Source organism: Aptenodytes forsteri, unplaced genomic scaffold (genome assembly GCF_000699145.1).
Source record: "Aptenodytes forsteri isolate BGI_AS27 unplaced genomic scaffold, ASM69914v1 Scaffold70, whole genome shotgun sequence".
NCBI lineage: Eukaryota > Metazoa > Chordata > Aves > Sphenisciformes > Spheniscidae > Aptenodytes > Aptenodytes forsteri.
In genome coordinates, this window is record NW_008795690.1 from 1,393,033 (window position 1) to 1,407,205 (window position 14,173).

The 14,173-nt window shown below is 39.2% G+C and overlaps 1 protein-coding gene across 1 annotated transcript; it reads left to right on the top strand.

Moving 5' to 3' along the window:
- Window positions 1–134: 134 nt before the first annotated feature.
- On the top strand, window positions 135–3,929 carry RRAD (RRAD, Ras related glycolysis inhibitor and calcium channel regulator). Its single transcript, XM_009282847.1, has 4 exons — window positions 135–507; window positions 708–781; window positions 1,284–1,488; window positions 3,031–3,929. The coding sequence occupies exons 1-4, from the start codon at window positions 153–155 to the stop codon at window positions 3,306–3,308; spliced, it is 912 nt and encodes a 303-aa protein (XP_009281122.1). The 5' UTR covers window positions 135–152; the 3' UTR covers window positions 3,309–3,929.
- Window positions 3,930–14,173: the final 10,244 nt, after the last annotated feature.

Sequence of the window (14,173 nt, forward strand, 5' to 3'; positions counted from 1 at the left end):
CGCCGCGCCCAGCGAGCCCCCCCCAGCTAGGCGCTGGCAGGCGGGCGGCACGGCGGGGCTCGGCCGTGCTGTGGCGGCCGGGGCTGGGGCACTGCAGGGGCGGCGGGTGTTGACAGCTCTTCTCTCCCCTCCGGCCGCAGCCCGACATCCCCATGACTCTGAACCGCGGCGACAAGCTGCGCTACCTGGACAAGCGGCGCGGCAGCATGCCCTTCTCCGCGCACCAGCACCTGCACCGGCGAAGCATGCCGGTGGACGAGCGGGACCTGCGGGCCGCCTTGCCGCAGGGCGAGCTCTCCGGCCTGGTGCGCTGCACTTCGTACAGCCCCGGCGAGGCGCAGCGGGAGAGCTGGGCCTCCGACTCCTCCGACTCCGTCATCTCCTCGGGCAGCGACCCCGACAGCAACCTCTACAAGGTGATCCTGCTGGGCGAGCACGGCGTCGGCAAGACCAGCCTGGCCCGCATCTTCGGCGGCGTGGAGGACTGCGCGGACGCGGAAGAGGCCGGTGAGGGCGCGGGGCACCACGGCGGCACCCCGGCAGAGGCAGGCGGTCCCGGGGACCCGCCGCTCGGAGCGCGGCGTTACCGCTGCCGGAGCGCCTCCGGCCGCACCTCCCCGGGCATCCCCCTACGGCCACCCCCTCCCAGGCTGCCGGCAGGGATGGAGAAGAGTAACTTCTTTTTTCTGAACTTTTTTTTCCCGTAGGAAATACGTACGACAGATCAATTATAGTTGACGGAGAAGAAGCATCTCTTGTGGTGTTTGATATATGGGAGCAGGTACTTACAGATTTAAGATATTTTTTCTTTATGGCTTGGTCAGTGGTTCAGTCTTAAAGTCGAAATGGAACAACTACGTCTGCCTATTTCTTCGATCAGATCAGTAACATTAAAAAATTAGAATTCATACTGCCTTTGTTCTCTCCTGCAATTAATTTCTCGTAGCTAGGCAGGCAATTTAAAAACCTGAATAGGGCTGGAGTGCGAATCCCTTAATGCTTTGAATAAGCAGCGGCTTACATGAGCAGCCCAGGGAATTACTGTAAAACTAGAGATTCACAATCTGATCAGTGCAGACCTGATATTATTTCTGGAAACAAGAAAATGTTGGGTTTGTAGTATATCTTAAATAATAAGAAAAAGGGAGGTTGGCTTACTTTTACTGACTCTTTATAATAAAGCTAAGAAAAATATCTTTAAGGTGCTTACGATAATTAAATCATTAATCAGTGTTGAATAGATTTTTCAGTGCAATAAATCTATTTCTTGCCTTTTGTTCTAGGATGACAGCCAATGGCTTCAGAACCACTGTATGAAAATGGGAGATGCCTATATTATTGTATATTCAGTGACAGACAAAGTTAGTTTTGAAAAGGCCTCTGAGCTAAGAATCCAGCTAAGAAGAGCAAGGCAAACAGAAGACATTCCTATTATTCTTGTGGGCAATAAAAGCGACCTGGTCAGGTCCCGGGAAGTCTCAGTTGATGGTAAGAGACACTATTCATTTATACAGTAATGTCTAAATTAGTATCAAAGGCTATGGAGGCTCATAGCCAACAGATATAGTCTGGTTTTGATGTAGAAAAATATATGATTTGAGGCACACTGAAGAAATCAAGCCAGCTGGTTCATTCTGAGGGACTTGGTACCACAGAAAACAGTGGAGATGGTGGGGGGGAAGACTTGTGACTGCACAGAGCAATGCTCTGAACTGCAGTACAAGAGAAAAAAAATGTGTCAGAGCTGCAGCTTTAGCATGCTGTTTTGTGTAGGATTCATTTTTGGTCAGTATTAACTGAAAGGGTTTAATTGTACCTTATGTGTGCAGCAGCACTTGCTAGTCTCAAGGTTTGATAGCTCGAGCTATGCTTTTTAAGGGACAGGAGCGCCATGTCATAGAACCTAGGCAGCCTTTGAAAAGGGTGACACCATACAGCCTGTACAATCCTATTCTGGAAGCGATTCCATCACACTTGAGTTGAGCTGGTGGGACCAGGCTCACACAACTTAAAGTCTTTTTGTATATGTTCTCTAGTTGTGATCAGTGAGAATTTTCTCAGCTAGTTCCAGCTAGCATTTCGGTAACTAGAGCACAGTAACCACTGCCAACACCACAGTATTAATTTCACTTATTTAAACATTTGGTCATTTGTTTGAGGGGGTTTTTTTTGGTGGTGTTTTTTTTTACTGGGAATACTCTGAAATATTGGTGCCTTGATGATGATGAAGAACCATCTCTTGCTGTCTGGTTTTGCCATGTTACCTGTGTTAAATGCCTGCACAGGGAATTGACTGGAGTTCATCAGGAGATTATAACTTTTTTTCAGGCTGGTGGCAGTGCATGGTTGACTTGTCCTAGTCATGACATCAGTACTTGGCTCAGGTTTACAACTTTGCCATTATTTACCAGAAGATGAACATGGAAAGTTGCACTGCAGCAGTGTTCCAGAGTTACGTGCTTACGTCTGTAACATTGAGCATCTTGCATTTTGAATACAGTCCTAGTCAAATCCAATGGTGTACAACTTCATGACCTCTAGCGATCTATCTGTTCAATGACTTGACCTTGTGGACTGTATCAACTTCATTTGTAGTGAGTGTGGAAAACTCTCACTTGTTACAGCAAGGCAGAGGTGCATAATTACTCAACAACTTCCAGAAGAAACAAAACCCATTTCTTTCTGTACCTTACACTGTTTCCTATCAAACAGCAAGCATGCATCCAAGTGCCTCTCCTATATCAGCTTTAGCTCTTAAACAATACTGGGATGGTCTGCCTAGAGAACTGTTGTTGCCTTATATTCAGCACCATTGGTCAAATGAGATTTCTGACCATACCACAACAAAACCAAGAAGAGTAAGGGGGAAAACTGTGGGTGCAAATTTGGACTTTCCTACTATGTAGTAAAGCTCTTTTGTGGCATTGAAGGCACTTTCCTTAAAGTCAATTTTTGTTTTGTTTTTCTGCCAGCATATATGAAGAGAAAATGTCCGTCTCCACTCATCTCCCTTTTTCTCTTTTCATCCAGAGGGACGGGCCTGTGCCGTTGTGTTTGACTGCAAATTCATTGAGACCTCAGCTGCTCTTCATCATAATGTCAAGGACCTGTTTGAAGGTATCGTTCGGCAAATTAGACTTCGCAAAGACAGTAAAGAAGACAATGCTAGGAGAATGGCCAACACAAAAAGAAGAGAAAGCATAGGCAAAAAGGCAAAGCGATTCCTTGGGAGAATTGTGGCAAAGAACAATAAGAAGATGGCTTTCAAAGCAAAATCAAAGTCTTGCCATGACTTATCTGTGCTGTAGAAGCTTTCAGCAAGGCCAGATGTTGCACATGGGTGATGAACAAGCATTTGACAGTTATGAGAAGTGTATAGATGATCCTCATGGTGATAACAAGAATGACTTATCAATTGAGACTCATTAATGCCTTAAGGTGCGCAAGCAAGTCTGGAAGTTACACTACAATGTCTGCTTCATTGATAAATGGTTTAAATTTCAATGTGTGCAAGTAAATGAATTAACTTTAAATAAGTGGCTTGACATGCCGATATTTTCACTGTGTACATATGTTATATATCCTCTTGTCCTGTGGATACCAGAGATGCAAAGATAAGAAAGGATGATGATAAGTATCACCATAGACTTGTCTCGTTTGCAGAGCAAAACTTAAACTTGTACGCAGGCTCGTACACTCTTTTTAGTATAAAGCAAGCAATGATAAATCTTTTTAAACTTAAATGTGGGGAGGGGGGAGTAGAACCACATTAGAATGGGAGAAAACAAATTATATATATATATAGTTAAATACAGAACAGATACCATTTTATGAAGTTAATTTGCACTTCCATTAAAAGTTATTCAATTAATTTGTTACTTGTTTACATGCAGATTTTATAATAAAGTATTATTTCCTGTTATAATAAACTGTGCTTTTCTCATAGTATGGATAAAGAATGAGAGAGCAGTATTTTTATACTGACCTTTTTTCACTGTACAAAATGTTATACACAGACTATGCAGATTTACACATGATAAAGTTCTGGAACACAATGAATCAGGAATATCCTGTGTCCTTTCCTTCAAGAGACAGTTTCTTTAAGAAGTAAACTCTGCTCTTATGAACACCCTACTTCAACAGCTCATATGGGGAAGGGGTGCCTTGACCCTTCATATTATTGTTCATCTTCAACCTGGTTCTCATCAGCTCTGGCAGGAACAGGCCTCTATACAATTCCTTTAGGTAGACAGATGTCTTATGTCTATACTGATAAACTGAAGCCTGCAATGTTCTACTTTTTAAGTCCTCTCCTGGCTTGAAGATCTGTGTTACAGCCAATAAGCAAATGTGGGGGTTTGGGTTTTGTTTTGTTTTTCTTTTCTGGGAGCAGTATAATTTTCTAATCTACTCACAAGCCTGTAGATACCTTCCAGTGGTTTCAAGAAGTTCAAAGCAGGCTGGCAAAGCTGTTTGAAAGAATTGTAGGCTTCAGTTGTGGTGTATGGTGGCCTTCAGTGCTGTTGAAGTTTTCATGTTCATTTTACTGTGTTATAATTAACGTGTTTCCATGATTTTTCCCTATTTGCTATTCATGAAGTTAAAAGCAATCATGTCTCAGTGAAAAACTTGGACTTTCTGCATTTGCTTTATAAATTCCTCTTCATAGGATAAATTCTCTTTAAATTCATCCATAAATGCACTTCTCAAAAATAGTAAAAAATATGCTCTTCTGTCTCTTTCTACTGTCCCTGCCTGAGTCCAGTTCGTTAGAGAGATTGTTCCAGCTGCCTGTGAGCTCTGTTTGTCCATGATTTCATAGGGGCTGACCCTTCCCATAGAGCAGGCAAATTGCATCAGCTGTTACACCTTACATTGAGCTTCCCTGAGCTCGAGCAGACAACTCTCCATTGGGTTAGCCCAGTGCTTGGGCACTCGTCAGGGAACAGTTAGCACTGGGGAAAATTGCATCTGATTTGCATAAGTAATGCTCTGTAGAATTAGCGTCTCCTGATGTGCTGCTAGTGGACCTAACTGGTTAAATGCACAGTTTCGCATATGCTGCCGGTAACAGGTCACATTTCTTACAAAGAGAGGTGTTTACTTTGTGTCCTAAGTGAAGTCTAAAGTGAAAATTCTGTCCTGCTGCCAAAACTCACATTTACCTGATGATACATTTTAATTGGATTTGGCTTTTTTTCACTAGCCTTGCTTCCTGGCAAACTATTACCATTAGAACGTCTAACCATTGTCTGAGTATGGCACCAGGCATCTATTTACATGCAAGCTTTTAACTGTCCACACCAAAGCAATTGCTCTAGTCCTGAAAACTCTACAGCAAGTGTCTGAATTCACATGCATAAATTTGGCACATACCTATTCATGCACATGCTAAAGTTACTGACAAAACTACATGATGTTCCCTGTATGTTTGCAAAGCTTCTGTCTTTCGGTTGCTCTCCGCTTTCAGAATGACCAGGAGAGGGCTGACATGTTTGATTGACTTGCGAGATTTAATTCTGTCCATAATAAATACAAGGAATGGGATGCAAACCCAGAGTTTAAGATACACATTTCACAAAGGCAAAAGGTTACAAAGATGTGTCACTCTTAATGCTGCAACATAACTGCAGCTGCAAAGCCTCTTCAAGGTCATGGTTAACAGCTGTGCTTTTTGCACACTCTGATCTACAAATCAGATGTTTTACTGTGTTCATGAATTCAAAGGTTAGGTTTGGACAACTCTTAAGCCTAAAATATTTCTGAGGTGCTGTAGCACATTGCTAGAGTTCATTTAAACTGTAGAAAATAATTTGTATTTTGAAAGTATGTCATATAGGACACTGAGACAATAAACTGTGAATCACTCTAAAGAAACTTGGGCTAATCTATAATGTATTCTATCAGTTAATACAGTATAATAAAATACTTATTCAAATCCTCATTATACTAATTTTTTCATTCATTTGTTTGCACAGGGATTAGCATAATTCAGCCACGGTTCATGAAAAGGGGGAGGATTTGTTGTTATTGCAGCTTCTGACAATAACCTGCTCTAGACCAAGATCATATCCTATGCTATAGAAGTATTACCATGAATACTATTTTGCAGAGATTTTGTAGCTCCTGGAAGATTTTCTACCCAGAAAAAAATTAATTTCTTGGATGTCATTTAGTGGAATTTCCAAGCAGACTTTTTGGAAGTACATGTGCAACTCCACCTAGAAGTCAGTAACAGGCACCTAACTGACAAATGCCTCTAAAAATCAACCTTCTTCAAAAGGTTATTTGTATCCTCAAGCATTTGAAAGTCATCTATAGTTTTTTCTAATTTGAGATGTTTTATTGGTATGGATACTCAGATTCTTGTCATTAATGGGGTGAATCTATGTCATGTGAAAAATAGTGAGTCCCAGACAGCAATATTTTCTCTAATTATTACCAGAGTAGAAGAGAATGTAAGGGGTAACAGTGGTGTGAGTTTTCTGTTTTTTACCAATGTACATCAATTTTAATTTGGAGGGACAGTTCACACAGTCATTTAATCTTTACTGCCTTCACTGCTGCTGCCAGCTGAAGTTCCTATTACTGCTAATTGCGGTGGTGGATTTTGTGTTGGCACAAATCCATTTGGAACAGCTAGTTATTAACAACTACAGTGGAAGGACATTGCCTTTTATATGTGACACATATGTTAGGTAAACAAATCAAAGCCTCCTCTGCTTGCTATTGCTAAACTAGCTCCTGTAAATTCTTCACCATATGAAAAATGTGAAGAAAATCATTCCTCCATCTGCCAAAACCACAAAGCGTAAAGTCATGTCACATAAATATAGACGAAATGTTAACTGCTGGGGGAAGACTTAGCATCACCAAAAATGTAGTTTTACTCATGTATTTTCTCAAAATAGGACTAGAAAAAACAGGGCATGATCTACATAGTAACATTACATAACATCACTGTTCTTTACTGAAAAGGAAAGTATAGTGAGTTGACAGTGATTAAGAATCCAGTGTATGATAAAAGATTGCTAAGACGTAATCTAAAAGAAGTGGGATAATACTTATATTATGCTGAAATTTGCTTTAGTACTCTTAATTTTATTCAGAGACTATGTACAGGTTTAATTGCATGCACATCACAGACACCTCACAGAATCTGCAGTCGCAGTCAAAGGTGATGTCTGTGCATTCCAGGACCACCATTTAATTTATAATTTACCACATGATCTCTAGCATTATAATGGACAATTTGACTCCCTCTTTGCATAAAGGAACATCTGAACTCCAATACTATTGAAGTTATTAATTTCTAAAAATTGAAATAGTAAATTATGCCAACTGTCCTTGTGCTCTATGACATGGATGTTGAACAGAGAAGTAAAAGATAAAAAGAGAGAACAAATGCCCATTGCTTATCTGCAAATAAGATTTCTCTAACCCACTGTTCAGAATCCAAGGGGGAACAACATTGTTTAACTTAAAAATGTACTATGGATTCTAGCACTAGAAGGTAGGAAGCAGGCTAAGAAATTTACTTCAACACTGAGTTCTTCACCAACAAAATAGTAGGAATTATGTACCACAAAAATGTTCTGGCCACAGGGTAAAATGGGCAGTGTATATTCTAAAGACTCCCCTCTCTCTTGTTATCTCCCCCCCCCTCTTTTTTTTTCCTATTTATAAATGTGCTGTCTGAATGAATCATTGGAAACCAATTAGAAGCCTACAGATTTTTTTTCTAATACTTCCCATATTTATCACAGGAGCTGAAGGAAATATTAATCTGAACTAAAATTTAGCAGATTCAGAGAATGAGACAAATAGAATACATTTGAAAATATTGTCTCACACTCCTAAAAAAGCTTCTCTAAGGTCCGAAACAGGGGCTGGAGACAGGACAGGATTTGGAGAGCAAGTGCTCCTGCTCCGAATAGTCTAGTCAGACCCATAAAAATCTCCTCAGCTTGTTTCTGGCAGTAAGTCCCACATTCATCAGCCTCATTACACTAGCATAAAGAAATACACTACTGTTAGGCTTGCAGTCCCACTGAAGGTTGTAACCCTTACTTTGGGAATGACAGTTTTCAGTTCAGTAGATGCCTTGGCAGAAGAACAGCAATTTTTATCACATCTAAATTGGATTATTGTAATGCATTGTGCTTAACAAAGAGCTTTCAGGAGCTCCAGGTAGTAGGAAATATAGCCATGTTAATTAAGCTGGCTAGGTCAAAACGAGCACATAACTTCTGTGCTCAGGCCTGGGTTCCCATACGATTTTAGGTGAAGTGATGATCTAGAAAAGCAGTAATTGGACATTAACTAATGTTGAAAATGCTTCGCTTTGTTGCATGTTTCTTGGCTGGCTACAAAGCTTGTTGAACTCACTATAAAGTCAGCAGCATTGTTTGATTTTGGACTGCTCAACAAGAACAATCTTTGCATTTCTAATTGCAGGTATTCAGGTATCTTATTACAGGTATTGAGGCCACAAGAGTTTAGTGCATTTGGCACTGCAATGGTAACTGCATGAGATCACGTCTTATTTTGTTACTCTTGCAGATCAAGGATGCAAAAAGCATAAGGCAACAGAAATACATCTTAACTGAACTAGAACATAAGGTGAATTTTAAAACTGTGCCAACTTGCATCAGCTCCACTTCATTACAGGCCTGCCATTGGAATTTATTGAGGAGTGTTCACCAACCTTCTTCAATGAAAAGAATAATGTAACTCTCTTTGGGTATCAGCCAGGTGCTGAATAACTTTCTCACAGATTTTTCAGCTACGGGTATCAGTTGTAGGGCTTCTTTGTCACACGCTTTTCATGTCAACTTCAATTTTATCTTTCCAACCTCCATTGTTACACATTGTCACCCTTGCAGCAGTGGCTCAGCAGTACGGTGGGAATGGGAAAGTGGCACTCCTCTGCTGCTGCATGACTTACTGAAAAACATTAGCTGTCAACAGTTGTAACATGAACCTGGTCCCCCAGCTCATTGCTTTACAGAATATAGTTCTAGATAAAAATGTCAGATTTTGCTGCACTTAAGTCCCTGATTAAGACAGCATAGCAAATTAAATTACTCTCTCCTTGAATGTCAGGGGTACTGTTGCATTTGCAAGGCAAAAGGGAATGGAAGATTTTTAGCTGATCTGCGCATGGAGAAAAAAGAAAAAACTTATGCAATCTGAAAGCCATTTTTTACCCTATAGTCATTTTTTCAATGGAAATTTTTTCAGCTATGGAGTATTGTTGCGTATGGTCTTCTGCCCTCTGAGTATTCATAGAGTTCTTAGATCTCTATCTTTCCTACCCAGTCCCATATAGAAAATCTTCTAAGAAGTCTGACACATGACATCTCAAGGAAAACAAGTTAGGTGAAAGATATGAGCAATGGAAAAGTTTCCATGATTTTGAAAAACGCTAGTGAAAACATTTTAGTCAACAAATTAACATTTCTGTGCAGGGTTTACAACTCACAGTCCACAGCACTGTGGTAGTCCATTAAATTAAAAAAGGAAAAACTGGTTAGAGAAACAAAGAAAACAGAACTCATTAGTCTTTATCAAGAATAAGTATTTTCTGTGTTTATCTTGATACTTGGCAGCAGATCTAAAGTCATTGTCCATAATAAACTGCAAAGAAGTAGACAAAACAGAAACCACAAGACTAGGCTGTTTTCACTTTACTTTTTTGTTGTTACCAATAATATGCTTTCACTTGTGCAAGTAAAGACACTCAATTGGTATGTATGATAAATACACAATGAAGGCATCTATATACGGCCATTACCTCCAGACCTGGTTTTCTTTCTTTTTTTCTCTTGCATAGTAATTCAAAAGGTAATACTAAAAATCTAAGTTATAGCATAGAAGTGAAATAAGCACAAAAATAAAGCAGTAGACAGCACTGAGTAAGCAAATAATGCCTCCTGCAGATCTGTCTCTTCTTTACTGTTTATTTTTTCCAAGATACTGCAGAGCTAAGGTATCCATGCATGTCTGCACAACATTTATTCAAAAGCTGAGCTATTCAAATATCAGAGCAAAACTCTGAATGGCCAAATCCTCAAGAACAAAGATTTAGGATGCAAATATGCACCAACGTACCTTCTACTTTCCCAGAGATTTCATTAGCAGAATGTCCAACTCTTTTTAGATAGGTTTCAAGGGTTGTAGAAAACAGCACGTTATATTCTAAAAACATATTCAAAACCAAAAAAGTGTTAAGAGCTTTTTAATGAACGATTTTATACTCAGCTTTCAGAAAATGAATTGTAAATTAAATTCTTAGTTAAATTCTACAGATCCTGACTTGATTAGTAATTGGTTCATTTTTAATTACACGGTAAATAATTAACTAACATGACTATATTATTTCACTCCCAAAGTAATGTTCTGCTCTTCAAGAGTAAGATGGATTAAGGAGCATTTTCATTTTAACCAGAGAAATTGGGAGTTGGTTGACTTTCTCTCTCTTTTCTGCTGGTTTGGACTGTGACCCCTTTAGACTCACACTGCTCTCACCTGTCCCTCCCACCAACATGAATAAGGAGGTCTCCAGCCTTTGAAGTGAGCCCTGCAGTCATGAGCGTTTGGCCTGCTTTTCTGCTTTTACATTTCTTTTTGAACAACTATGCTTAAATGTCTGCTAATACAGTATTCATTTGAGGAGTATGATGTAGAGCAGATGTCAAGCCCAAAAGAACAAACCACAGACAAATTTTGACAGGACTTTGGATGTTGTGAAAATTGTAAAGGCAAATTAGTATTCCGGGTGGTAACTTAAGGTCTTTCTTGGCTGAACAAAGATTCTTAATATTCTCCTCATTAATAAATGTCAGTATTTTGTGGGCTTGTTTTTAAGAGTTTTTTAAGCATTCAGGCACTCTAAACTTCATCCAGTTTTATGCTGGATGGGGTATGTTTGGTGGCAAGTATCAAAGATAAAATTTTGTCTAGTTTTATGCTGATGGGGTATGTTTGGTGGCAAGTATCAAAGATAAAATTTTGTCTATAAAATCATTTGTTTTACATTGAGTTTTCTAGGATTTTTTACTTTGGGTATCATAGGGGGACTGACTCTATGCTGGCAGCTGCAGAAGTCATATAAAAGACTGAGCAAAAAGGAAAGCATTGAAATGAAATCTGTATGCAACTTGATATTTCCATTCAAGGGAAGAGCTGGAGTGTTTATGAAGCAAAATGTCATTATTTTGTGGGCTTGTTTTTAAGAGTTTTTTAAGCATTCAGGCACTCTAAACTTCATCCAGTTTTATGCTGGATGGGGTATGTTTGGTGGCAAGTATCAAAGATAAAATTTTGTCTATAAAATCACATTTGTTTTACATTGAGTTTTCTAGGATTTTTTACTTTGGGTATCATAGGAAGACTGACTCTATGCTGGCAGCTGCAGAAGTCATATAAAAGACTGAGCAAAAAGGAAAGCATTGAAATGAAATCTGTATGCAACTTGATATTTCCATTCAAGGGAAGAGCTGGAGTGTTTATGAAGCAAACCACCTCTGATTTCACTGCTGAAATTGCAGATGGGGGATAAAGTGGATAAACAGGCCAGAGAAGGCCTGTAGGTCCAGATGCAGTGTGCACCTTTTGATCACCCTCTACTTCCAGCTGTTCCCTTCCCAAACTCTACAGCCAAATGCAGGGGTTCTCAGGCTGAAGCAGAGAAAGGGAGGGCAATCAGAGGAGGAATGAAAACATCACTTGTACTAACTTCTTGTCTCTGAGCTGCTTCAAGAAGAAACTGCAGCATGGGGATTGCTGACTTCAGGAAGACCGAGTGAAAAGTCTCCAAGCCGCTCAAGCAGGAGTTTGTTCATCCATGCTGTGCTTGGCGGGGAACTTCCTGCATCTCAAAGCACCACCTCCACCCTTCCTTCTCTCTCCCCCCCAAAAGAAAGGGCTACTTTTAATTCACTGATTGTAAAGCTTTCTTTCCCAACAGCAGGACAGAGGTTTAATTAAAACTCCACCTGGTACTAACATAATCCAGCAAAATCCCATCCATTTCAGGGAATAAATCCTTGCCGAGGCCAGTTAACCAAAGCCATACAGTTTAGGCAGTTTTCTGTACTCTTCCTTGAATTTAACTGTGTTTCTGTGAAAGCTGCCAAAACCATTCAAACCTCAAAAGCATTTTACATGACATTGAAAATGGCTTATTAAGGTCACTTGGTGAATAATGGATGAAGAACACTAACTGTATTTTAATATCTGTGTTTCGCTTATCCTTTGTAATTTCCACAAGGATGAACAGAAAAAAAAACCCAGCTGAAATTCCTAATAATCCTTACTTCCATCCCTATCTGTATGGCAGAGAAGGCACAGAACCTTCATTGCTAAATGTACACCCAGCTTTATAATTCCTTATTCAACTGAGTACTATTTATGCAAATAAAGTTAAGATCACAGGACAAATCCTGCTCTTTTCTGGAGAGTCAGCAGATTTAGGCCCTGTTTTTGGAAACACTAACACATGCTTAAATGTCAGCAGGGTACACTGAATGTGTAAAATTGAATGAACATTTAAAAGGCTGTTGGTTTGGAACTGTGTTCTAGCTATACTATAGGGAAAACAAAAATAGAATTTGGCATTGTGAGAGCATCTACATCATCTCATGAAAATGTATGGTACGTTTGCAGAATCAGGACTACGTTTTGAAAACAAAATAATTGCAGGGCAATTTCTGAGACACACAATCACACTGTGGCAAAAATGTGAACAAGCACAGGCTAGTTCTCCAAACTAATCAGACCCAAAACCAAACAATTCCTCCACTGATGATTTATTTTACTTAATTTCGGGAGCCATAAAAATAAGACAGATCAGGTATCCACTACTGGAGCAAGAAAGAGGGATTACATTAATCACTAATAAATTCAACTGTTTTGGAATGTTCTCAGCACTTACAGTTCATCGGTTAAGAAATCATTAAAATAATAAACTTAACGTTACATAGACAGAGAACTTTCAACAGAGCAGAATGGAGCTAAGAATTAGTTTTCTAAAGAAAGGAATACAATTCTAACACATCGTTCTAATTCTAAATTCTGCAAATTTATCAAAGGGATAGCTGAAATTCTGCTTAACATTCTACCCATTCTACCTTTTGGAGAAGAATTATGTTGGAATCTCACTTCTATTAGAAATTAAAGATCTAGCTATGGAGGTACAGGGAAAAGTTGAAAATGTAAACTAGATGGAACGCAAAGGCTCAAATAAAAGACATTTCTTAAATTTCATGTAATTTAAAATCCTGGCTTGTGAATTTGTGATTAAAAATTAAAGACTGGCAGTATCATGGATCTCTGTCATCTGTGGAAAGCATCCATTTGCAAGTTAGAGAACCAGTATGAACTTGCTTCTGAGCCTTATCTTCTCTTCAGTTTCAGCAGAACAAATAAAAAAATAATTGCACTGATTTTGGAAGAGAACTGGATTTAGGTTGTTTTGTTTGTTTGGTTGGGTTTTTTTTTTAAGCAATTCTCTCTTTATTTCCTCTTCGATAAGAATACTTTATGAAATGAACCATTAATTTCATATCCATCTACTGGCTCTTACCCGGAGAAAAACCAACTCACTTTAGACCTAAGTTTAACTGTGTGATGTTTTTTATATTATCATTAGAAGTATGATTATTTTATTTTAAAAGAGAAAAAAAAAATCTATAAATTTGCAGCACAGCACACTCTTTCCCTATGTCAAGCTTTGCCTACAGTAATTAGCCTTTTTTTTTTTTTTAAACTTTGTTTGCCATCTTAGATGTTGAATTCTTAAAAGGCTGAATAGATAGATTTATGGTGTAATGTAATCCCACCTTATCTGGAGCTTCATTGTCTTCTCTGTGTCCACATATGCGTTTTCTTTTTGCGCTGCAACATCAGGTACCATTCCTATACCTTTGCAATACAGGAGAAGAGACCCAAGTACATCTCAGGAGTTTTTAAGCCCCAAAAGCAAGCCATCCTAAAACACCCACTACTTGGATGGTTGGAGCACTAAGTTTAAAGGTGAATGTTACGTTTTTTCACTTGTCTTTCGTAATTCAGACTCATTCCAATTTAGCTGAACAAGTGTATCTTGGAATATAGGTAGATCTGGATCCAGTTGCTCTAGCTTCCAGAATCATTGCTTGATGAGATTCCT

Bases quoted from the DNA above. Each gene is read 5' to 3' on its own strand.
- RRAD (XM_009282847.1), top strand. From the start codon at position 153: ATGACTCTGAACCGCGGCGACAAGCTGCGCTACCTGGACAAGCGGCGC. The intron at 782-1,283 runs GTACTTACAGAT...CTTTTGTTCTAG, and splicing joins TGTTTGATATATGGGAGCAG to GATGACAGCCAATGGCTTCA. The intron at 1,489-3,030 runs GTAAGAGACACT...CTTTTCATCCAG, and splicing joins CCGGGAAGTCTCAGTTGATG to AGGGACGGGCCTGTGCCGTT.